Source organism: Pseudorca crassidens, chromosome 17 (assembly GCF_039906515.1).
Source record: "Pseudorca crassidens isolate mPseCra1 chromosome 17, mPseCra1.hap1, whole genome shotgun sequence".
NCBI lineage: Eukaryota > Metazoa > Chordata > Mammalia > Artiodactyla > Delphinidae > Pseudorca > Pseudorca crassidens.
The window spans coordinates 19,522,332-19,549,284 of NC_090312.1; the positions used below are offsets into that span (position 1 = coordinate 19,522,332).

General features: G+C 41.6%; 1 protein-coding gene and 1 pseudogene across 7 annotated transcripts in view; both read right to left on the reverse strand.

Annotated features, from left to right (window-relative positions):
* Positions 1 to 26,953, reverse strand: part of DEPTOR (DEP domain containing MTOR interacting protein) — a 172,466-nt gene that overhangs the window by 111,212 nt on the left and 34,301 nt on the right. For all 7 annotated transcript variants that reach the window (XR_010936185.1, XM_067711394.1, XM_067711397.1 and 4 more), the window contains exons 2-3: positions 25,261 to 25,439; positions 24,114 to 24,237 (exon numbers count right to left, since the gene is read on the reverse strand). Coding sequence is in view for 6 of the 7 variants with exons in the window: in XM_067711394.1 (XP_067567495.1) it covers positions 24,114 to 24,237; positions 25,261 to 25,439 (303 nt within the window). In the remaining variant the exon portion in view is untranslated. The remainder of the gene's footprint in view (positions 1 to 24,113; positions 24,238 to 25,260; positions 25,440 to 26,953) is intronic.
* Positions 209 to 315, reverse strand: LOC137210768 (U2 spliceosomal RNA; annotated as a pseudogene).

Here is a 26,953-nt window from a genome sequence, read left to right on the forward strand (position 1 = left end):
CCCAGAATCTTCAGAGTTCTACTAGTTGGAAGCCATGGAAGGAGCACAGCCTTGGGAAGTAGGACACCTGGGACTCAAATACAACTCTGCCACAAACTAATGACATGATTTTTCACTACTTCAAGTGTCCCCAAACTCATATTAAATGAGGAAGATAATACACGTTCTACTGCCTTCGCTGGATTGCTATCATTAAAAACTTTTATTAGAAAGTTCTAAGAATGTAAGTGTATGCTTTTATATTTAAGAGTATTTACACTAAACTGATAAGAACAGATACCATACTTGATCTTAGCCAAAAGTCCAAGAAGTAATTAAGAGTATTTATAAAAGCTTTTAGCATATAACTGAACTTATTAAAAACCTTATTCAGCTTGTAACAGAACTCACTTTAAAATCTTATTGGCAGGGGAGTGATAAATTAGAACTTGGGATTAACATATACACTCTACTATATATAAAATAGGTAAACAACAAGGACCTATTGTATAGCACAGGGAACTCTACTCAGTATCTTGTAATAACCTATAATGGAAAAGAATCTGAAAAAGAATATGTGTATATATATACACATATATGTATATATATATACACACACATATATATATACATGTATGACTGAATCACTTTGCTGTACACTTGAAACCAACATAGCACTGTAAATTAACTATACTTCAATTAAACAAATTAAATCTGCAAAAAAAATATTATTTAGACCTCTTCCTAAGTAAACTCTCTTCTGGACTTTAATCCATCCTTAGAAATAGCTACTAGGCTGCTTTCAGAGGCTTAGTAGCAGCTGAGTTGGTATGAGCCATAAGAATTAGACTTAATATAATAATGACCAGGCCCTTCTTAGAAGATGGAAGGGACAACTGCCACATATACCTCAACACAAGGGGCAGAACCCTGACGTCCCACAGGAGACTATGTGCCATGATGGCCGCAACAGCTCCCGAGGCTTCTTTCCAACTGACTTCACTGCTTCTCCCATCAAGAGGTTGAGTCTATTTCCCCTTCCCTTGAACCTGGGCTGCCTTTGTGAATTCCACTACCCAAGCAAATGCAACAGAAGCAACATTATTTGACTCCCAAAGCAAGGCTTTAGGAGGCCTTGCAACTTCCACCGTTGTCCCCTTGGAATGCCATACTGAGACCGCGGTGTAAGGAAGCAAGTGCAGCCTGTTGGAGGTGAAGAGGCCACAGGCCCAGGCGACAGCCAGCACCAACTCTCAGACATGAGAATGAGGCCATCTTGGACGTTCCAGCTCAGCTGACCCTCCGGCAACCATATGAATGAGCCCAGGTGAAACCAGTACAGGAATCGCCTTGCAAGCCACAGAATCAGGAGAAATAATATATCACTGTTGTTTTAAACTAGTCAGTTTTAAGGCGATTTGTTTTGTAGGAATAGATAACTAGAATATATTCATATCAATGAGAAATGGCAAAAAAGATGTGAAACCCACAAAGAGGAACATGTCACATCAGTTGGACAGTACTGAAAGAACAGTGAATAAATACTGGAAGGTCCTGGAAATAAACTGTATAAAATAAAGCCACATGGAGTTAGACCTGGGAGCCTGCATCAGTGATAGGAATCTAGAAAACAAAGTGCCTAAATAAGGAATACTACCATTTCCTCATTTCTTTTCACCCTCAAATAAGGTATTTTATCTTATTTTATTTATTTATTATTATTATTATTTTTGGTCGCTCCGAGCAGCATGTGAGATCTTAGTTCCCCGACCAAGGATGGAACCCATGCCCCCTGCACTGGAAGCGCAGAGTCTTAACCACTGGACCGCCAGGGAAGCCCCCAAATAAGGTATTTTAGAGTGAAGATGAGCTTCCTCAGTTTTCCAGTTTTAGTTGTTATTTCTCTAAGAAATCTCCCATCCCACAAATCTAGACAACGTGCCACTTCTAAGAGCTCCCAGAGTCCCTGAAAGGCCTTCTCAGAGCCCTGGGGAAATGGCCTGCTCACTTAACTATAAGCTTTTTGAGACCAGGATCCCTGTCTATGTGGTTGACAGCTGCTTCCTAGTACAGTATGTCCGAGAAAAGTATTTTCTGAATGATAAATGAAGCTCATTTCTCTGCATTCCCCTGCTACACATCATTATCCAAGAGTATATAAAAAATGACCCCCTTAGAATTCCCTGGTGGTCCAGTGATTAGGACTCCATGTTTCCACTGCAGGAGGCATGAGTTCGATCCCTGGTCAGGGAACTAAGATCCTACATGCTGCAGAGTGGCCAAAAAAAAAAAAAGGCTCCCTTAGAATGACCCTGTGTGGAGACGAGATGAATCAAGAGTTTCTGCCCTGGGGCTTCCCTGGTGGCACAGTGGTTGAGGGTCCGCCTACCAATGCAGGGGACGCGGGTTCGTGTCCCAGTCCGGGAGGATCACATGCCGCGGAGCGGCTGGGCCCGTGAGCCATGGCCACTGAGCCTGCGCGTCCGGAGCCTGTGCTCAGCAACGGGAGAGGCCACAACAGTGAGAGGTCCGCGAACCGCAAAAAAAAAAAAAAAAAAAAAGAGTTTCTGCCCTACTGATACTCCATTTAAGATACAGACACAAATGCCTGGCCTTCACTTCTGTTGTCAATCCACTCTGTCCCTTCCAGCTTAGCAATTTTCCTTTCAGGGTGTGGGGAGGACAAGTGGATAGCGGTTTATTTGTGTCACTTCTTGAAACCAGAAAAATGACCTGCCAGCCCTCTAGAGCTCCTGCTAAGTAACTCCTGGCCTCTGGACAAACGGCTGGTTAGCTGCTGCTGCCAATGTGAGCTTTAGACAAGAGGCCAGTTGACAGGCCTGCCTGGATCGGCTCAGCTAGTTATTTAAAACATGCTCCACAACCCTTAGCTCTTCCTTATTTCATTTTCCCTTAAAATCAAGCATAATACTATTCTTATCCAGATTCCTCTCCTTAGGGCAAAGGCTTGCCTGGGACTGATTTTAGTATCAATATGTAGTCACAGTGTTAAAACAATAATTTGACTCACTACTCGGTCCAATGATCTCTTGCTATGTAACGAGTTGCCCCAAAACTTGGTGGCTTAAAACAACCACCATTTATGGGAATGTATTTAAATTGGTGCAGCCAGTATGGAAAACAGTACGGAGGTCCCTCAAAAGACTAAAAAGAGAGTTGCCATAAGATCCAGCAATCCCACTCCTGGGCATATATTCAGACAAAAGTATAATTGAAAAAGATACATGCACCCTTATGTTCTTTAATTTTTTTTTTTTTTTTTTTGGCCACACTGCGCAGCATGTGGGATCCTAGTTCCCCAACCACGGATCGAACCTGGTGCCCTGCAGTGGAAGCACAGAGTCCTAACCACTAAACCACCAGGGAAGTCCCACCCCTATGTTCTTAGCAGCACTATTTACAATAGCCAAGACAAGGAAACAATCTAAATGTCCAGTGACAGATGAATGGATAAAGAAGATGTGGTACATATATATGCAATGGAATACAACTCAGCCATGAAAAAGAATGAAATAGGGGCTTCCCTGGTGGCGCAGTGGTTGAGAGTCCGCCTGCCGATGCAGGGGACGCGGGTTCGTGCCCCGGTCCGGGAAGATCCCACATGCTGCAGAGCGGCTGGTCCCGCGAGCCATGGCCGCTGAGCCTGCGCGTCCGGAGGCTGTGCTCCGCAACGGGAGAAGCCACAGCAGTGAGAGCCCCGCGTACCACAAAAAAAAAAAAAAAGAATGAAATAACATTTGCAGCAACATGGATGGACCTAGAGATCATTATACTAAGTGAAGATACTAAGTGAAGTAAGTCAGAAAGAGAAAGACAAATACCTTATGATATCACTTATATGTGGAATCTAAAATATGACACAAATGAACTTATTTACAAAACAGAAACAGACTTCACACACATAGAGAACAGACTTGTGGTTGCCAAGGGTAGGGGAGGCTGTGTGGAAGGGATGGATTGGGAGTTTGGGATGAGCAGATGCAAACTATTATATGTTTGTATAACTGAATCACTTTGCTTTACATCAGAAACTAATACAACACTGTAAACCAACTATAATTTAATAAAACAAATTTAAAAAAAAAGCCCAACCACCATTTAATCGTATCTTAGTATTCTGTGGGTTGCCTGGGGCTCAACTGGGCAGTTCCTCTGCCACCTTTGCTTGGGATCATTCATGCAGTTGCAGGCAGACAGTGGGCCAGGGCTGGCTGTCTGGCCCTGCGGTGCTCCTAAGTCAGTACAGCCTTTCCTTCCCATGAGACAGCCTGGACATTGAGATACAGAGCTCAAGAGGAAAGAAGCAGATACTGCCAGAATTTTTTTACACTTTTATTAGCATATATTAAGATATTAATAATAATAATACAATATTATTAATATATATCCACTTACCAGACAACTAACCCATTTAACATGTAAAATGCAATGGTTTTCGGTATATACAGCGAGTTGTACAAACATCCCTACCATCCATGTTAAAATACTTTAACACCCCAAAGGAAGTGCTGTACCATTAATAATCATCCCCCACTTCCCCATTCCCCCTGCCCTAGGCAAACACTAATCTACCTCCTACATCTATGAATCTGCCTCTTATAGACAGTTCATACAAATAGAGTCATACAATATGTGATCCTGTGTGACTGGTTTCTTTCATTTAGTATAATGTTTTCAACATTCATCATGTTGCAGCATGTACTGGTACTTCATTCCTTTTCATTGTCAAATAATATTCCACACATTGTATGAATATTCCACATTGGGTTTATCCATTCATCAGCTGATGGGCATTTGCATTGTTTCCTTTAGGTTATTATGAATAATGTTACTTTGAAAATTTATATACAAATTTTTTATGTGGACATATGTTTTTTTACTCTTGGATATACACCAAGAAGTAGAATTGTTGGGTCATACGGTAACTCTTCTTAACCTTTTGCGAAAATGCCAGACTGTTTTCTGAAGTGGCTGTGCCACTTTACATTCCTACCAGTACGGTATGAGAGTTCTAATTTCCCCACATCCTTGCCAGCATTTGTCATCTGTTCTTTGTTATTAGGATCCTCCTGGTGGGTGTGAGGAGGTATGTGAGTGTGTTTTTGATTTGCATTTCCCTGATGATTAATGATACTGAACATGTTTTTGTGTTTATTGTCCATTTATATATCTTCTTTGGAGAAATGTCTATTCTGATCTTTTGTGCATTGTAAAACTAGATTACTTGTCTTTTTACTATTGAACTTTAAGTGTTCTTTATATATTCTTTGATGCAAGTCCTTAATCAGACGCATGATTTGCAGATATTTTTTCCCATTCTATGGGCTGTTTTCTCACTTCCTTGACGGTACTGTTTCTAGCCCCAAAGTTTTTAATTTTTATGTAACTCAATTTATCCATTTTTCTCTTTTGCTGCTTGTGGTTTCGGTGTCACATGTCAGAAACATTGCCTGACACAAGCCCATGAAAATTTACTCTTATGTTGTCTTCTAAGAGTTTCAAAGTTTTAGTTCTCACATTTAGCTCTATAATCCACTTTGAGTTAAATTTTCTAGAAGGCATGAGGCAAGGGTCAAACTCTGTTTGCTTGTATGCAGCTATCCAGTTATCCCAGCATCATTTGTTGAAAAGACTATTCATCCTCCATTGAATTATCTTTTTGACTCTTATCAAAACCGATCAACCATGCCAGGCCTTCTTAAACTGCTTAGGCTCAGAAGTCACAGAATGTCAATTGCCCTGAATTATACTTGTTTAAAAGCATGAAATTAAAGACAAATGTAGCTTCAATTCCTAACTCTGCATACCTGTTAGCTACGTGACTCTCCTTCCCCAAGTGTAAACTGCAGATAATGACAGTGCCTACTTGGGGAGCTGCTGTGCAGTTTAAGTGTGGTAATGCACGAAATGCTTCAATCGTGGTGTTGAACACACCTTAAACACTGAATACATTTTAGCCATAATGATGATGATAATGATTATGATGATAAAAATTTTCTAGATGGAGCCATAAGATCAAACCCCTTTCTTTATGGCAAAATGAACTAAGATTCTGTGCATATTTCTATAGACAAGAATAACAATTCCATTTTAATTAGTAATGAGAAATGGGGATGATGCTCTGAAAGTCTTATTTTTATAGAACAAATTCATCTTCAGTCAAAATGGTCCTGTGTGGGCCTATAACCATGATATAAAGCCACACACCTTATAAGGTGTTAGGCATTAACGATATTCGTCTCCTGGAAGTACTCACCAGATTTTGATTGTGCATGTGACTGAGTTCAACCTTTCCTGGATATATATCTGAGTCATATTTCCCAGACTCACTCTAACCCAGGGGAAAGGCAGCATCACAATAGAAGGAACTGCTACATTTAGGAGCCAGTACAGGAATAGAAATAAGCTGATAGCAATCTCCTTGTGCATTGAAAAAAACATTCAAAGGAACTGAGAAGGCCCTATATAACGTGGGAACATATGTGAATGGTATACAAGGGCACAAGCTAGGGAGGAAGCCAAAATGACCCATGGGCTATTAGGCCGGAAAGATGCTTTAGAAATTAAAGACCTTTAAAAAACTAAAAAGTGTTAGTGTAATGATAAATTATTTTGAAAAGCAAAACGTAAAATTATATACATGATAATCATTAAAAATTAAAAATTCATTCATCCAAATATTAAAAGAGTTACTTACCCCTGGGGGCAGTTTCTGAATGATTTTTCTTTTCACCTTAATAGAATTCTCTATTACTCAAATTATTCCCCAGAGAGAGTATACTATGTTTATAACTGGGAAAAACGTTATCAATAAAGAAGTTATATTAAGGTTAAGTTTATATTTCACCAGATGACTTGTCCCTGACAAAATGCTTATATTAATGCCCAATATAATAAAGTTGCTCCCAATGTATAAATTATACATATAGATGTATGCTTCCAAAATACAGTTTGAATGTGTAACACTGACTTGTGTGATTAGGAAGAAAGTATGAATTATGGCGAAATGCTTATATGAGCATTGATATTTTTGAATACTATGCTATTATCTATAGAATAGATGTGACAGGCATAAATTGATACAATTTTCATAATAATTTGGTTAGGAACTAGTAAACAGAGAGCTGTTTGGTTAATATTTGTCAGTAAAACTATTATATATTGAAAAAGTGAGGGAAAGGGAAGAAAAACAGCATTTTACACTCTTTGCCAACAAATACCTTTCACCTTCCTTCAGTTGTCTTCATATCATACACTGAACAGAACATACTCTTTCTCATCTTTTTTCCTTACTCATGTTCTTCCCTCACATCCTCCCTCCTCCCCTTCCCTGGAGAAATCCAAACTATTCTTCAAAAAAAAAAAGGCGCTCCTTGTACACTGGTGCAGGTTGTTCACTGCACAAGGGAACCTCGCTTCAGTGACAAATGAAGTCTAAAATCCAGTGCCCACTCCTCAAGAGCAGTCCCTGTGGAGGAGAGGTACTGTAGGAGCTTGAAGGGAAGGGCAAAAGGGCGTCTGTTTCTCATTCGCACAAAGGTGCTAAGTGAGATAGTGGGGTTCTGCTTTGAAGGGCTAAAGTACTAACCTCTCTTTGAAAATATCCCAACTAAAAAGCAATTCATACAGATCTCTCCTTTTTTTTTTGAACTCTGAGCCAGTACCATAGTTTTGTATATATTCTCTCAATTTTTAACACACTATTTTTACCCCTTCAGCTAAACTAGAAGCTTCTGAAGGAGAGACACCATGCCTTCAATGCTGGTGAAAACCCAGCCCCGGGAGGCAGTATAAATTAGGTGCTTAACAAATATTTGTTAATCAACTGACTGGAAACTAAGAACACCACAAACAACAGTAATGGACAGTGTTATTTGTCTTTGAAGTTAAAATCCCTTCCTCTTTGCTTGCTATTTTAGATTTGCTGGAAAAAAAGCAAGAACTTTTTTAGTGCTGGTTTTATGCTCTGAAGAGACGGATATGCTGGAACCTAAGTTGTAATTTTCACATTGCCCACAGTCTTTAGTGTTGTCCTAAACATTTTCAGCTTTTTAGTGTGGTTGTGTTAAACATTTCAGCTGTTGTTACTGAACTTGAATCAGCTTTAGATAGAAGCTGAGCGTGGATTCCAAGGCCATGGCTGTCCTAAAAGGCTACATTCAGCTACGGTTTCATAACCATAAAATTACACAAGAAGGAGAGAAACCAAGCACTTCTGCACTGAATTCAAAACAATTCAAACCTCTGTGAACCCTTTCAAACAACTGTCAAGGGAAGCTGGGTTCTCAAACATATTATAAAGGCTCCTTTTAAGGGAATGGTTATTATTTATTTTGGATGCTTCCATAATTATTAGAAAATAGAAGGATGTGCTGCCAAAAACAAAGGAAAAGAAAAGGAGGTAAAGAAAGAAGGTTAGGAAGGGTAAGATGAAGTAATTAAGAAAAATTAAAGATAATACCAACAAGGGAAAATAAAATGAACATATTTTAAAGAGGTAAGCAAAAATGATAAAAAACTGAACACAGTGACAAGTAGGGACTACTTTTCTGCAGGTTAACAGGCTAGGTGACAGAAGGACCACTTTATCCTGCGTATTTGTGGAAGTTACATGAAAAAGAATGCGAAACAGTCTTTCCTCTTTTTTTTCAACCAAGGTCTTACATTGTACAATCCTAAGACTCCCTCTCTTAAAACAGATTTTAAAACCACTTCTTTGATACATCTATGGCCAACTGATTTTAACAAGGGTGCCAAGGCCATCTAATGGGGGAGATAATAGTCTTTTCAACAAATGGTTCTGGGATAATTAGAGAACCACATGTAAAAGAATGAAGTTGGACCCTTACCTCAAACCCTATACAAAAAAATAACTCATAATATATTAAAGACCTAAATGTAAGAGCTAAAGCCATAAAACTTTGACAAGAAAACATAACCATAAATCTTCGTGACCTTGAATTTGGCAAAGGATTCCTAGATATGACACCAAGAGCACAAGAAAAAAAGGAAAAATAGATAAATTAAACTACATTAAAATGTAAAACTTTTATGCTTCAAAGACACCAGCAAGAAAGTGAAAAGACAACTCAATGAATGGGAGAAAAGGCAAATCATATGTCTGATAATGGATTTGCATCTGGAATATATAAAGAACACTTAAATAAGAAGACAACCCAGTTTAGAGGTGGACAAATGATCTCAATAGATCAAAGAAGATATATAAATGGCCAATAAGCACATGGAAAGATGCTAAGCATCATCAGTCATCAAGGAACTGCAAATCAAAACCACACTGAGGGGCTTCCCTGGTGGCGCAGTGGTTGAGAGTCTGCCTGCCGATGCAGGGGACGCGGGTTCGTGCCCCGGTCTGGGAGGATCCCACATGCTGTGGAGCGGCTGGGCCTGTGAGCCATGGCCGCTGAGCCTGCGCGTCCCGAGCCTGTGCTCCGCAACGGGAGAAGCCACAACAGTGAGAGGCCCGCGTACCACAAAAAAAAAACAAAAACGTACTGAGATACCACTTCACACCTACTAGTTGGCTAAAATCAAAAAGTCAGATAATAGCAACTGTGGGTAAGGATGTGGAGAAACTGGAAGCTTGCTGGTGGGAATGTAACATGGTACAGTCGATTCAGAAAATACTCTCTCAGTTCCTCAAACCATTAAACACAAACTTACAATGTGATCCAGCCATTCTAATCCTAGGTATATGGCCAGGAGAAATGACAACCTATGTCCACAGAAAAACTTGTACGCAAATGTCCTGGCAGCATTATACATTATTGTCAAAAAGTATAAATAACCCAAATATCTATCAACTGATGGAGTTGAAAATGTCATATATCCATACAATGGAGCAATATTTGGCTATAAAAAGGAATGAAGTACTGAAACACACTACAACCTGGACAACCCTTGAAAACATTATACTAAACGAAAGAGGCCAATCACACAAGACCATAAATTATATCATTCCATTCACGTGAAATGTTCAAAACAGAGAAATCTATGGAGATAGAAAGTAAATTAGTGATTGCTTAAGGACGAATGGCAAAATAGAGAGTGATAGCTAAGAGGTACAGGGTTTCTTTTGGAGGTGACAAAAATTTTCTAAAATTCTGGTGATGGTTGCAAATGTCTGTGAATATACTAAAAAGAATTAAATTGTACACTTTAAATGGGTCAATTGTATGGTATTGACCCAATTATATCGCAATCAAAACTACAATGATATATCATCTCACACCAATCAGAATGACGATCATCAAAAAATCTAGAAACAATAAATGCTGGAGTGGGTGTGGAGAAAAGGGGATACTCTTGCACTGCTGGTGGGAATGTGAATTGGTACAGCCACTATGGAGAACAGTATGGAGGTTCCTTAAAAAACTACAAATAGAACTACCATATGACCCAGCAATCCCACTACTGGGCATATACCCTGAGAAAACCATAATTCAAAAAGACTCATGTACCAAAATGTTCATTGCAGCTCTATTTACAATAGCCAGGACATGGAAACAACCTAAGTGTCCATCATCGGATGAATGGATAAAGAAGATGTGACCCATATATACAATGGAATATTACTCAGCCATAAAAAGAAACGAAATTGAGCTATTTGTAATGAGGCGGATAGACCTAGAGTCTGTCATACAGAGTGAAGTAAGGCAGAAAGAGAAAGACAAATACCGTATGCTAACACATATATATGGAATATAAGGAAAAAAATGTCATGAAGAACCTAGGGGTAAGACAGGAATAAAGACACAGACCTACTAGAGAATGGACTTGAGGATATGGGGAGGGGGAAGGGTAAACGGTGACAAAGCGAGAGAGAGGCATGGACATATATACACTACCAAACATAAGATAGCTAGCTAGTGGGAAGCAGCCGCATAGCACAGGGAGATCAGCTCGGTGCTTTGTGACCACCTAGAGGGGTGAGATAGGGAGGGTGGGAGGAAGACGCAAGAGGGAGGGGATATGGGAACATATGTATATGTATAACTGATTCATTTTGTTATAAAAAAAAAAAAAAGAAGGATATCCAAACTTTTATTTAAAAAAAAAATCACTACTTTGGACATTTCATTTATTCATTCATTAATTCAATAAATATTTACTGAGCATCTTTTCTATCCTAGGAGACGCAGAAATGAAAAGACATGGACTTTGTCCTTAACTTGCTTACCATCCAGTGGGAAGCAAACATTAAAAACCTATGGGTGGGGCTTCCCTGGTGGCGCAGTGGTTGAGAATCCGCCTGCCAATGCAGGGGAAACGGGTTCGTGCCCCGGTCCGGGAAGATCCCATATGCCGCGAAGCGGCTGGGCCCATGAGCCATGGCCACTGAGCCTGTGCTCTGCAACGGGAGAGGCCACAACAGTGAGAGGCCCGTGTACCGCAAAAAAAAAAAAAACACCTATGGGTGGGACTTCCCTGGTGGTCCAGTGGTTAAGAATCCGTGCTACCAATGCAGAGGGCCCAGGTTAGATCCCTGCTCAGGGAACTAGAGCCCGCATGCATGCTGCAACTAAGAGCCCACATGCTGCAACGAAGATCCCGCATGCCACAACCGAGACCTGGCGCAGCCAAATAAATAAATAAAAAATATATAAAAAAACCTACGGACAACGTAGATAAAGGCTACGATAGAGTTATAAGTACATATAGAATGAAAGGAAAGTAAGGAAGAAAATATCCAAGTCTACCAGAATCTCTTAAGGTCAACTCCTGTTTGACGAAACAGGAGTTGACCTTAAGAGACAGTAAGAGGGGGACTTCCCTGGTCACGCAGTGGTTAAGAATCTGCCTGCCAATGCAGGGGACACAGATTTGAGCCCTGGACTGGGAAGATTTCACATGCCGTGGAGCAAATAAGTGTGTGCCACAACTACTGAGCCTGCAAGCCACAACTACTGAAGCCCGTGCGCCTAGAGCCTGTGCTCCACAACAAAAGGAGCCACCACAATGAGAAGCCCGGGCACCACAACAAAGAGACGCCCCCACTCGATGCAACTAGAGAAAGCCTGTGTGCAGCAACGAAGACCCAACGCAGCCAAAAACAAATAAATAAAAATAAATTTTTAAAAAATTAAAAAAAAAGAGACAGTGAGAGGATACAGGATCAAGGAGAAGCAAGTACAGATGCACAGTATGAGGAGAGATCAGGACAAGCAGTTCAATGTTAAGCAGCAGCACGATGGGGGTGGTGGTGGGAGTAGGTGGCAAAGCAGAAGGAGATAAGCATGGGCAATGGGACGCCATTAGGCCAGAAAGGTTCTGATCCTATAGGTGATAGAGTGGATGAATTCTGAGCTCAGGATTGTCAATGAAGATAACAAAGATGACAGCACAGTGATCCTTTCATGTGATGGTCAGCTTTCACTTTCCATTATGACAATTGTGTTTTCAGCTCAACAAATGTATCAGCACTTATTGGATACCCCACCCTGCACTGGTCACTAGAATACAAAGAATGAGTCAAAGTTCCTACTCTGGAAGACCAGGAGGAAGCAAAGTTACCAAACTTCTTGAAAGCTTGAAACTGCTCTCGTACACTCTGGTTTCACCCACCTGCTAGAAACCGGGAGGGAGTCATCGGTGGCAAAAGACCAATCACTAACCTCAGTCTAGGAGTAATGGGATAAAGAAACACTCGGCAAGCTGGAGCCACTGGTGCTCATGGAGATGCTAACAGCCTCTCAGCCACCTCTTAGCATGCACTAGAGGGAAGGGCATGGTCTGAAGAGTGAAATGTGATGGCAAGGAGAGACTTCACAGTCTTTTTGAATCTATCTGTCCTAGCGCAGGTAGGAAATATTGATATAATGAATACAAAACAATATCCCCGTGTCACGCAAAAGCAATCTGGGACTGATCTGGATGATTTTCTTCTCCTCTGCTCTTTCCCATCAGTACAAACAGTTCCAGGGTGACAGTGGCAAGGGGAGGGAGTCCTAGCTTTCAATCTCTGAACTGTGATTTCCAAGCTGGGGTTGGGCTCTATGATCCTCTGAGTTTCTTCTCTTATGTAATGAAGGTAATAATGCTTACCTCAGTGGGGTTGTGAAAATTAGAGGTAATCTGTGTAAAGCATCTAGCGTATTGTCTGGCACAAAGCAGCAGTGAACAAATGATACACACACACACACACACACACACACACACACACACACCTGAGAGTTGACCCTTATCAACTCTTATCAATCCTCGTCAGGTTGGGCAATAGTCCCAACCAGCCAGAAGAACCAATTCCAAGCACCTGGGGAGAGGAGGTGACAGATGAAACATAGAAAAACCAAAGTTTACTTACTTAAAAGGAAATTTTATACTCTAGAGAATGCTAACACTGAGGCAAAAGTTAATTTTATTTAGGAGGTTGAATCATGGTAGAATACAGAGGACAATTTTATAAAAAATATCATTTGGGTGGTTGTTCCATAAGTGTGTCAGTTTGTGAACACTGAGAGAGCTGCACACTTATGATATGTGTGCTGTATATAATGATATACTATACTTCAGTACATTTAACTTTATAGTTAAAGTTTGACTACATATTTAACTTTAATAAAGTTTAAAATGTTATCTGATTTTCTTTCCTTCTGGTCTGAGAGACTCTTTTGTTAGGGGCTCTAAAATTAATAAATGCTTTCTGTAGATTTGGTAGAACAAGGCCATTGTTTACACTCCCCAGCTCTGTGTGAAGAAACTGTGGTTCAGCAAGGATGTTTTCATTTAGCAAACAAAGCAAGAAAAACAACACAGCAACTACAGCAAGTCCCCTGCCTAAGAACCTTCAAGCTGCGAACTTTCAAAGACGTGAACGTGTGTTCCATCAGCGTCAGGCGTGAGTGACGTTGCAGCTTGCCCTCGGTCTCCTATTGCTGAGGATCCTTCAGCTCTACCATCTCCCACCTCCTCTCCCTCCTCCAGTCAGTAACTCTTCTTGCCTGTTCACTCGATGCCAGCCCCTGTATGCCAGCTGTTGTACCGTACTACAGTACTTTTCAAGATATAGTACTATAAGATTAAAAATGTTTTCTTTATTTTGTGTGTGTGTTTGTTTTTTAAGTATTACTAGTATTTACTAGTAATTTTTAAGTATTTACTAGTATTATAAACCTATTACAGTACAGTACTATATAGCCGATTGTGTTAGTTGGGTACCTAGGCTAACTTTGTTGGACTTACGAATGTGCCCTTGGGACAGAACTCGTTTGTATATGTGGGGGACTAATTGTATACCTCTTGGAATCATCTCTGCATTAAAAGACAAAGCCGCCTACCCAAGGGGCCTCCACACAAAACTTCTAACAATGGAGGAATAACCTCCAACTTTAAAAACCCCAACGAGTCAAGCCTTCCCCTGGTATCGCTCCTAGAAGGTCTACTTTTATTTTGCTCCAGTAAGTGTCTCTCCTCCCAGGAGGTCCTTCCTTCTCTCCTACTCCCTGTGTGTTCTTCTTCCCCTTTGTTGCAGAATGTTTGGCATCACCTCACCCTGCCCCACCTACCTTAGATCCATTCACTCTAGAATCTCAACACTTAAAAACACACAAGAGCCATTTCCTCTAGAAAAGACTCTGAGTTCTTCATCTCTTCCAGATGGAATAAACTGACACTTGATGTGAACCAGAGTTGTTGGATTCAAAGCATACTGGAGAGAGACATTATGCCATTTCTACAGGTTCACTCAACTGGAGGCTTAAAGCATGTTACTTAGCCCACCTCAAATTTGCTTTCCTTCCCTGTAAATTGATGGGGAAAATCTCTCCCTCTTAGAAGTACAGGAAGAATTAAATAAAATAATATGTGGAAAATATTTAGAATGATGCCTAATGCATAGAAGTCCTCAGGAAATGATGGCTATGATTATTATTCTTACTCTTTGAATGTCTGTGATCAGAACCTACAATGAGTAAATACGAATAGAGTGATCTTAGAATAGCAAATATCTACTCCTGGTTTTAGTCCAACTTGAAAATGCCAAGGTTAGGAAAGAAAGGGGCTGTCCACTGACTTCTTTCCTAAGTAAGGATGACCATGCGTTCATTTATCTATTCATCTCTTCAACAAGCATTTATTCAGTATATGCTGTGTACTGGACATTGAGGCTCTAAAGTTGTGTGTGACCTCAAGGTCCATAACCTCAAAGAGCTTCTAGTCAAGCTAGAGAGACTGAAACATCAAGCACAATCACCTTGGAGAAATGTGGTTGCCGGGCTAGAACTCAGGTTGACGAGGGTCAGAAAGGGAGCCAAAGAAATTCATTATAATCCAACCATACTCCACACTCATAAACAGTGAGAGTACCCTGTGCTAATTCCAACCATCACATCATGCATGGTACACACGCAGAAAAAAACAGAAAGAGCAAGTGACTTTTCCATTGATAGAGTGTGGGCAATTCCTCATGCCTGTCCATTCACGGAGATAGGAGACAACTCATTTCAGATCCCAGGTGGGTCTCACAGGCTCTGTCAATCAGGGTCCCCTAGCAGGAAACTACAAAAATGTACAAATGGGCTAATAAGAGGTAGTCTAGCATAAAAGAACTACTAAAGCTATGGGCAGGGTTAAGGGAAATTAAAAGAGATGGCAAAGGTCCAGACTAGCAGTCTGTGATCATTAACAACTCCAGGCCTCAGGATTATGGAGAGAGGGCAGTTTCCAGAGCCTACAGGGGATAGATGTTAAGAAGAGGGCTGCCTGATGGGACCTGTGGCCTTCAAGAGCAGGGAGCAAGCAGAGAAATAAGTACTCTGACCTTACTCTCCTCCCTTCTACCTACTTCCTGCTAGTGCCTCCCACTGACCCAGCCAATGGCAACGGAGCCTGTTGACTCAGGCCATGTAAGTCAGCCTCCTGGGGCACACGAAAGGTGGGAAAAGGGTAGAGAATGATCTGGAGGACAAACAGAAATGTCCTGCATACAGGCTGGGCATCTGACCATGCAGAATCTAATTCTTGCATATAAAGGCACGTGTTTTGTTTTTTTTTATGCAACCTGGGTCACACGAGGATACTTTGGACGATGTGCATTTTTCCTCACATATTGAGAAACACAACACGTCCTGTATGAGGTGAGACTCTGCTGAACTTTATCTCATTTAGTCTTCATGACAAGTTTGTGAGCTATGTCTGTTCTTCCAATTTTATGGATGAAAACAGACTCGGACAGGTTGAATGTCTCGATAAGTGGCAGGAGAAGAACTCTGACACACGCTTCTCCACCCGCAGAAATCTTAAATGGCTTTTCCATGCTACCAAGTTGAAAAGTAACTACAGAGATTGATCGGCAAAATCGATGTTACAGAGACTTGGTTCGTCGTCCTGCAATTACACAAGATCAGGAAAACTTGGCAGAAATGACCGACAACCAATCCCTGTCGAGGAATCACGTCTACTGTTGAAGCAACAACACGTGTCTACCTCTAAATCGAGTCATTTCTGAATAATCAACCAGAGCTAGAATCTGTACATGACAATCTAGGGCTGACGACTTCTGACAAGCACAGCTGGCCTCCTGCCTGTGCTGTATGTTAACAAAGCTCTAATATTATCGCCATATATTTATTATACGGAGGGAAAGCGTGGCATTGCCAAGAAGCAGTAAAGAATGATGTGATTTCCAAAACCAGACTCAAGGACTTAGTAGAAACCAGGAGATGAACACTTTTTTCAGGTCCATTTATTTATTTGTTCATTTATTTATTTTTTGGCCACACCATGCGGCATGCGGGATCTTGGTTCCCTGACCAGGGATCGAACCCGCGCCCCCTGCACTGGGAGCGCAAAGTCCCTTTCAGGCCCATTTAAAAATCTACAAGCTGCATATTGTTTAATATTGTTTAGTGGTATTCATTCCTGCTACAGCCTCCTTGGATAGAAGCTGTAGAAACTTTGTGAATTAGAAGCTGCAGACTGAAAAGGAGTTACACGTGGGCTCACATGCTCTGGAGCTGGAGACCATGGTTTGAAATGCTCCCCCAACACTGCACCGCTGATTTCTGGCTATGTGAAGGTAGGCAAGTTCATTTACCACTCTAGCCTCGATTTCCTTATTTGCCAAAGGGAGAATCACATTTTTTATCTCATTGGTGTAGAATGAGGCTTGAATAAGAAAACACATGTAAAGGGCATGGTATCTAATAAGCATCAATAATGTCCTGTGGTTGCTCCTTTCATCAATATCATCAGCATCTTCAGGTCTCCTCCACTGTCCCTTCAACTCCTCTCACCGTCTTTTCAAGAATGTCTGCATAATGAACAGACCGGGAAGATAAAGATAATTTCTCCTTCTGGGTCAGAAAGCAGGTTTGCTTGAAGACCATTTCAAAAGGTTCCTCGAGCCTGAGGTTCCTCTTCCGTAACCTAACCCTGGCAGGTGTCATCTGCACCTCATTGTGCTGTTCTTTGGGAGCTAAGCCTTGGAGGACCTGTCAAGAAAATGATGATGCTCTGCCTACCGCTACTGCCGAGAGCAACAAATTGTTCTTTGTCTCCCAACCCAGGGGTCTCCTACCTGCGTCCATGAAATGGTGGCAGGCAAACCCGTTAGCTTGCAGGTAAGATAAAATCTCAAGACTCTTGACAGTTCTCAACGTGAGTTAACACAGTATCAAAACTCATGCCTTGTCACCCAGACTAAATAGTTGCAAAAGGTAACAACTTTTATTCTACTTACACTGCAATTTTAGCACGCCCTTCAAATCATCCAAGAAGGAAATATTTACTCCAAGATTCCTGTGAAACCACTAATTAACTGGGAAGCACAAGCAAACTGTGAAAAGCTGTATATAACATATTAGAAAGTATTTTTATTACAGTTTGCAAAATAATTAAGATATACTTTGAACATAAAACTTGAATCAATTTGCAGAACTCAGGATCCCGGTTTGGAAAGCACTTCTATACTGCAAATGCAATAAGACAGAGACAAAAACTTGAAGCCTTTTTTTTTTTTTTTTAAACTCCAGCTCCATGTTCTCAGGTTACACCAGCCATTAAGCCTCTTTCTAGCTCAGGTGCCCCATCTCTGCAATGGGATTAATTGTGCCTACTGGGTGTAACTCAGAGCTGTCCAGAGCATCAAGCAGGTTAATGGACAAGATGCTTTGTAAACTCTAAAAAGGCAAGACAAGGTACACCTCTGACTCCTGTCGCTTACCATGAAAAGCAAGCTCTCTTTAGCTTTTTCATGGTACCAGCTCAGCAGCTTGTAACAATCACAGCATGTAGAATCCTTTGTTTATTCAACAAATATTTATTGTGCCAGCCTCTGGGAGGGAACAGGAAAAAGATCCCAGGGGTATATGGTAGAGAAACCTGTGATAAGATAAAACACACAAAAGGGCTTTTCCCCTTTGTATATAGTTCTCCCCTAATATTTCTCTTCAGTTCTATGAAATAGAGAATATAAAGGAAGCAGTGGGAACTCAAAGAGATCTAATGGCATACAGGCACTTTAATTCTTCAACCAGGTATACACTCCTAAGCAGAAGAAACAGACTGCTGGTGGCTGGAGAGAGAAACTCCTGATAAAGGCTGTATCTTAAAATACTATCATAAAACAAGAAAAACAAATGTCATTTATTTATATTATGATTTACTAGTCTAATAGCAGCAGCTCAGATTTCGTGGGCTCTCAACTCTACGCCAAGTACTGTACAGACTGGATTTCATTTAATCCTTCTAACAGCCTTTCCAGGTGGGTCCCCCACTTATCTCCATTTAAGACTACAGGTCAGAAAGGTTCAAAGCCTACTCAAGGTCACGGAGTGAGCAAGTTGTGAGGCTGGGATTGAAGACCAGGACTGTGCAACTCCAAAACCCACACCCTCTGCCACTTACTGTGAGAGAGAGGCCTCACGTCACCAGCTCCCCTATAATGTTTCTCGCATTGGGACAACTTGAAAAAGTCAGCTTCTGCTCCTTAACTAGCATTCGCTGGAGTACCTCTGAGTTAAGGTAACGGAAGTGACGTAGACACTAAAAGGCAACACACAGAGTCACTGACTTTTAGTCCTGAGACGCAGATTTGTCCTACAAAATAGACTGAGAAACACCACCAGGGGTTAGAAAGCCAAGGTGCCCCCAAATTAGTACGTCTCAGCAAAACCCCAGCCAGAAACCACCAAGTTTCACAAAGGCCTATAAATAACACAGAAAAAACAAGCCAGAGGAGAGCAAAAAGGAAATACTGACAATAGAACCAGGCCCTTAGGGCTGGATGGAAGGCTGGGGAAAGCACGGCCTGCACACCTGTCCCCCTGGGTTCAGGCATCTCCTGTCCCCCACGAGCTGTAGCACCAGGACGCAGAAGTGACTTTAACTGCTCTGGATCCCAGATTCCCCTCCTTCTGGGACAATAACGTAATGCCCCATCTATATTATATAATTATTTACTACGTTATCACTATTATCATTACTGTTATTATTTACTACTCTATTATTACTCTGTTCAGGAGGTTCAGATAAAATAATCTAATGGCAGTGCTTTGAGAAGCTTAATGTACAAATAAAAGGTCCCTGTTGTTTTTTTTTTTTATCATATTTACAGAACACCACATAGATTTACCATGAAGGAGAATCATTTTACTCCCCTTTTCCAAAGTCTACTTTAAAATCCTGGAATATTTTCAGTAAATTTTTATAGCAAATCTCATACCCAGATATTCACAAACTCCATGTTACATTTCTGAAGTAAACACTGGTTTCATTCATTTAATCTCCATTGAAGGCAACAGAAGAGATTTATTAATAGCCTAGTAACAATAAGTTTGGGCTCTAGGTTCAAATCCCAGCTGGTTTTTTTTTTTAAACGAATGAGGTGACCTTGGGTAAGACACTGAACCTCTCCTTGCAACTTTTTTCTCATCCATAAAATGGGAACAATGAAAGCATCTAACTAGGGGTTGTTATGATGATTAAATAAAATAGATCAGTCAGGATGTCTGATATATAGCTAGCAATCAACAAATATTATCTATTGTTATTATCTTAAAAGGAAAACAACTAAAGGAATAATATATCTTTCGTAAGACCTTCTTTCACTAATATTAGAGATATCCTAAACAAGGGTTCCAGCTAAAATAATAGAGGGGGAAAAAGTCAGTTCTAAAATAAAGTCCTTGAAAAGATGAGCTATGAACAAAATCAGCTATTCATTTCTTAATGTTATTTTTTTTAAGTATCCAAGACTTATGAAATAATAGTACATGCTGAGATTCATGGAAAAAATGGCCAGAGAAACAAGGAAAATGCATTAAAAATATAGATAAGTGTATATAATAAACAAAATTGATCAAACAGGTAAACTGAACTATCAATTCCAAAGGCCCTAAAGTTTGTTCCACGCATGTTCTAGCAACCAAAGGTAGGGGCCAAGATTTGTGAGGTGGCAGTTAGGTCGTGCAAGTTCAGTACTTATGAAATTACTTCTCCTAGTGCTAATTTTACAAGCAGTTTGAAGAAATAAATTTACTTGGAATTGAGACACTGAACATTAATGACTAGAAAGCCAAGTGCACACAGAAAAAGTACAGCAATATTGATCAATTCGTCCAGGGATCAGAGAGTTTCGTCATCCTTTTCAGCAAATATTTACCATCTACGATTGGCCGGGAACATGTGAAACCGGAAGAAATACAAAGGAGGATAAAGCAGTCCCCCCGCTTAAGTTTCTTAGTCTAATGTCGTAAACAAAACGACATGAAAGTTTAACACAGTTCTTTCACGGGGTAAACACAGAGTAGCAGCACCTAACTCAGTCTTAAGGGGACGCGGAAGGATTCTCAGAAAAGGTGAGATTGAACACGAAGCCAGGAAGAGTCAGAGTGAGCTAGAGAAAGGGCTGAGCGTGGCAGGAAGAGTCTTCTAGACAGAGGGAACAGCATATGCAAAATGTACATCAGATCACCACTTTACCACTCCTTACTGTCTGATGGCCTCCCATCACACTTAAAATAACATTTTCAATATCGTGGAGGTAAGGGCCCTTCACGATTTGGTCCCAACTCATCTCCTACTCTCCCCCTTACTTCCAACCCTCTGGACACACTGGCCTCCTTGCTGTCCTAAAGTACATAGAGCACTCCCACCCGAAGCTTTTACCCTTGCTGTGTCCTCTACCTTGGATGCTGTTCCACCAGATACACACAAGGCCCACTTTATTCAAATGCCACCTCTTCAGGGACGTCTTCCCTGTCCCCCCGTCTAAAACACCTCGTCACCCTCAGTGAGTCTATTTCTCCTTCTATACTGAAAATCACCCATACTAAACTACACTCCTCTTAATGTCTGCCTCTTCAACTAGAATGCAAGGACTTCCCTGGTGGCACAGTGGTTAAGAATCCGCCTGCCGGGCTTCCCTGGTGGTGCAGTGGTTGAGAGTCCGCCTGCCAATGCAGGGGACATGGGTTCGTGCCCTGGTCTGGGAGGATCCCGCATGCCGCGGAGCGGCTGGGCCCGTGAGCCATGGCCGCTGAGCCTGCGCGTCCGGAGCCTGTGCTCTGCAACGGGAGAGGCCACAGCAGTGAGAGGCCCGCGTACCACAAAAAAAAAAAAACATAATCCACCTGCCAATGCAGGGGACATGGGTTCGATCCCTGGTCTGGGAAGATCCCACATGCCGCAGAGCAACTAAGCCCGTGTGCCACAACTACGGAGGCCACATGCTGCAACTACTGAAGCCTGTGTGCCTAGAGCCCACGCTCAGCAACAAGAGAAGACACTGCAATGAAGAGAAGCCCGCATGCCACAGTGAAGAGAAGCCCATGTGCCACAACAAAGAGTAGCCCCTGCTCGTGGCAACTAGAGAAAGCCCACGCACAGCAACGAAGACCCAGAGCAGCAAACAACAACAACATACTAGAATGCAAGGTCCATGAGGGTAGAGGCTTTGTCTATCTTTGGTCCAGGGCACATTTCCAGTATATAACTATAACTGTGTCTGGCAGGTGGTGAGGGCTCAATAAATATTTGTTGAATAATTAATGAATTAATAAATGCCCTGAAGGCAGAGAGGAGACTTGGATGGTCTAGAGACACAGTTTAGTGTGAATGGCACATAGGATGTAAGGGGAGAAGAAACAGAAGGTAGGGCTGCAGTAAGTATTTTCTAGAGGGTATGAACAATTTTTTTTCAACTTTTCTTATCATAACCATCCCATTAGTAAGAATCGTTCTCTAGGGACTTCCCTGGCGGTCTAGTGGTTAAGACTTCGCCTTGCAATGCAAGGGGGTGTGGGTTCGATCCCTGGTCGGGGAGCTAAGATCCCACCTGCCCCGGGGCCCAAAAACCAAAACAAAAAACAGAAGCAATATTGTAACAAATTCAATAAAGACTTTAAAAATGGTCCACATCAAAAAATCTTAAAAAAAAAAAGAATAGTTCTCTATCAGACGTTTCAATTATTGCTAATTCCTGCTCCCATAAAGTGGTTACCCAGATCCCAAGAGATAATCTGTAGGTAGGGAAGAGTATTACAGAATCCCCTGGCTTCCTTCCATGGAAATGACATGTATGTTTTTGACAACATAAATTCTTATAGTTTGAAGAGACCATCAGGGAAATCTAAATACTTAACATCTGCTAGAATTTTCCAAAAGGAACTAAGAAAGTAAATGAAAGCAGCAACAAAACATATATACACACTCAAGCAAGCAAATGGAGGTGTTGATGGACCCCTTCTATTCAAATTCATGTGAGTCAGGGAGATGAGGGATTTTCTGTACTTTGATATAGAAAGCAAGGAATAAGAGAACTGGAAGAACTGGGAGAACTGGTACATATTGGGCATTAATTGGTTGGCTAATGCCAGCTCCAGAAACCGAAGTGAACAGAACTGGGACAGAGGTAGAACACAGGACAGACAGAATCAAGGATCATCATCAGTGTCATGTTAATATCTGAAATGACTATCCTCCATGGGGTCTGACAACACAGCAGAGTTACTGAACCAACTATTTAAGTACTTGACACAATGTATTCTTTTAGTTCCCAGGACAGCACTCAACACCTAGGAGGGAGGTGCTATCACCCACTCCCATGTCATAAAAGAGGACACTGAGGTTTACAAAGGTAAGGTAATGGGGCTAGAACTCAAACCCTGTCTGGCTCTTAACCATCCGCTACTTAATCTGACCACCCAGGTGCAGCTCCCTCATGCACCATCCCACTTATAGAGTAGGCTCTTTTATGTTATAAACACATGTTTTGAAAGGCAGTCAGAGTTAAGGAAAGGGTGCCACTGCCCCTGCACTCCTTCCTCGAATGGTTGTCCTGAAAAAAACAAGGAAGGTAGGGTGAGAAAGGGACCACGGAAACAGCAGATCAGCTCAGAGACAAACCAACTGGGAGATTCCATGTCCACCAACCAAATACTCCTGGGCCACAGTATATTCATCTGTTACAAAGAGCTGAGAGATTATTCCTCTTCGACCACCCTGCTATCTGAAGTTCTCTCACTATTCATCTCTTGACCTGAACTTGAACTTCCCCTGTACTTGACACTGCTTCTCTAGCCATTTAAAAGACTAAACTTCTAAGTTATATACTAGAAGATACTTAAAATACTTAAAAGAGAACTGGCAACTGCATCACTTGACGGCAAACATTAAGTGCGGACCTTCTGTTTTCACTTCTGGAGTTTTGTTAAATCGACTTAAATGTAGAAAATACTATTTAAATAAATTCTTTATTAAGAATCTTATGAAATCAACTTAATTTCTGGTAAAGAGAAAAGCAAGTGAGTGATAGAGTTGTATCATATTAAAAGGAACAGCTATGGGCTTCCCTGGTGGCGCAGTGGTTGAGAGTCCGCCTGCCGATGCAGGGGACGCGGGTTCGTGCCCCGGTCCGGGAAGATCCCACATTGCGCGGAGCGGCTGGGCCCGTGAGCCATGGCCGCCGAGCCTGCGCGTCCGGAGCCTGTGCTCCGCAACGGGAGAGGCCACAACAGTGAGAGGCCCGCGTACCGCAAAAAAAAAAAAAAAAAAAAGGAATAGTTATGTAACCATTCCACATGGAAGAGCCAGGCTGAAGTCAAAATGATAAAAGACTGAAATAGCCCTGCTTCTCACTACAAGATTACAGAACATACTTCTCATACAGCCTCTGTCCTCTCACGAAGGCCTTCACTTCGTTGTCCAGTGGGAAGGTGCCATCGTCCTTTCTAAAGCGATAGAAGAGTTTGACGTCCTTGAATTCCTTATGCTCGTCACACACTGAAAGGCAATATACACAGAGAGGCGAATAAGAAAAAAAACCTCTTATTTAATTACTCAAATGAAGGAGGATGCCAATTAAGATTTGTTTTATTACCTACTTTCTCAAGCACACTACTCTACGATTTAATACAGAGTAAACTATTTAGCACAGTACCTGGCACAGAAAAGTGCTCAGTTTTATTAGCTATCATTATCATCATCATCATCTGTTAAAAGAGTCACAAAATTCAATTCATCATTCTTTCTACAAACTCTTCTTGAGCATGATATTGGGGTAGGCATCAGCCTCAAAGAATATGAAATCTAGCAAGATTAAAAGAAATGTCGACATGCAATTAAAATATGGCATGATCAGGCTATGAAAGAGCTGAGGAGATATTCAGTGGGAGCCCAAAGGAGCGCCCAGTACCCCAGCTTTGGGGAATGTACACGTCTCTGAAGAGTTTGAATGTAAGTGGAGACCTGAAGAATGAGTAGAAAACAAGCAGAAATGCAAACGGAGGGCATTCCAGCCCAAGACAATAACAGCATGCTAAGGTCTTGGCCAGGATTAGAGATTTCAAGGAGACACGTTCATGAATGTTCACTGAACCACTGAGAGTAACAGCAAGAACTTGGAAACAACTTAAATGTCTGTGAGTAGAATGCATAAAGGTGTGATGGCATACACTGCAGCAAAAATGAGCAAACAAGATACACTATCAACATGAGTGAATCCCACAAACAGCAAATTGATCAAGTTGCAAAAGAATAAACATGCCTCTCTATGATGACTTAAAACATTTAAAACGATATGTTACATTGCTAAGAGACGTATCTACAGAAAGGAAAAAATATAAAGAAGTCCAAGGAAATAAAGCCAAATGCATCTTGGAAGAAGGAAGGGAATGTAATTGGGGAGCGATATACAAGAGACAAAGTAAAATGTCTATTTCTTAAATGGGTGGGTTCATATCTGAAACAGAAGATATAGTCCTTTGTTTCGTCTCGAGTTACCTTGACTGTCGCCACCTCACTCACCGTGATGAATAATGCCCCGGTCTGCTAATTTCTGCATGAGTTTAATCGCCGTCTCTCTGTCAGAAGCCTCTTTGTGTTCAATCAACCAGTCAATCAGTTCTTTCGCAACAAAACAGTTTGGGTAGGTTTTGAGATGATGTCGCCTATCTTTAATAACCTTTTCTTCATGCAGCCTGAGCCTGGAAAGAAAATTTGGCAATCAGTTGAGGAATTCTGATAACACATTATCATTAAGCCAATCCCAGAGAACAGTACAAAATGGAAGCCTGAGATGCATCAGAGTGCCATCCAAACACCTTTATGTCAGTGGGTGATTTCCATACTGTCAGAGCCCAGAGGCCCCAGGAAGTGATTCCACCCACAGACCTAGAGATGATACAGGTAAAGGGGAGGGAAACCCAACCACGGACAACCTAGACCTCTCCTGTCACTCAGGAGACTGAGAAAAGCTTTCTCACCCCTACTCTGGCTCACTCCCTTCTCTCTCTCCACCAGTGTGCTTATGGTTTCAACCAACTAACAAACAAGACTCTGGAAACTTGCTGAAATGAGGTACTTCCTCTTCATCACAGATTGCTCAGGATCCACCATATTTGAATTCATTCAGTCACATAACAAATATGAATGAGTGTCTACCACCTGCCCATCAGGCACTTGCAAGCATTAGAGACATACATCGGAAAATGGGCAAGATCCTTGCCCTTGCTGCCCTTGTTTTCCTAGGGGCAACAGCTACTCCTTTTGTGAGGCTCTTTACATAGATTAAATCACCTAATGCTCAAAACAACCTCATCAGAAGTCATTATTACTATCTCCATTTTTTTTTTTAACAGCAAAGAGAACTGAGGCCTCAGAGAGATTAGGTGACTTGTCCCACAGCTAACGAAGAGTGAAAGTGAGACTTGAACCCCGATGGTCTCACTTTAGAGTCTGGCTTTCCAACTGCCACATCATGTTGCCTCTCGCTAGGTAGGGATAACTGAAGAATCCAGGAAAGATGGATAAAAGCTGTTGGACAAATACAACTTATTTACAGGCTGCTGGATTATCCTGGAGAAAAGTAAGTGACACAGAATCTTCCCTGGCTCTCTTCAGAACCCAGTGACTCTTTTCCAAAAGAGTCTTAAACCTGCCTTAAAAAAAAAAGTTTCTTCCATTTGTCTTCCTTTCTTTTATCAGCCCTATGTTTACTTTTTAATTCTCAAGGGAAGGATTGAGTTGGGTGAAACGGGAAGTAAGTCTTCTTCCTATTCAACCCACGTGACTCCTATGCTTCTTACCTCGTCATCTCAGTGTTGTTGAGAAATGGGATTGACTGAGTAAATCACACAGTAACCATGTGACCTGGGCAAGTGACTTAATGCCTCTTTTTTCCTCTGTAAAATGGAGGCAGTACAGTACCTGACACATAACAGGTCCCATCCACCTTTCTTCCATTTCCTAAGGAAGGAACTAGGTCCTATTCCTGCCTGTTTTTGTTTTGCTTTGTTTTGTTTTGTTTGTAGTACGCAGACCTCTCACTGTTGTGGCCTCTCCCAGTTGCGGAGCACAGGCTCCGGATGCGCAGGCCCAGGGGCCATGGCTCACGGGCCCAGCCGCTCCGCGGCATGTGGGATCTTCCCGGACCGGGGCACGAACCCGCATCCCCTGCATCGGGAGGCGGACTCTCAACCACTGTGCCACCAGGGAAGCC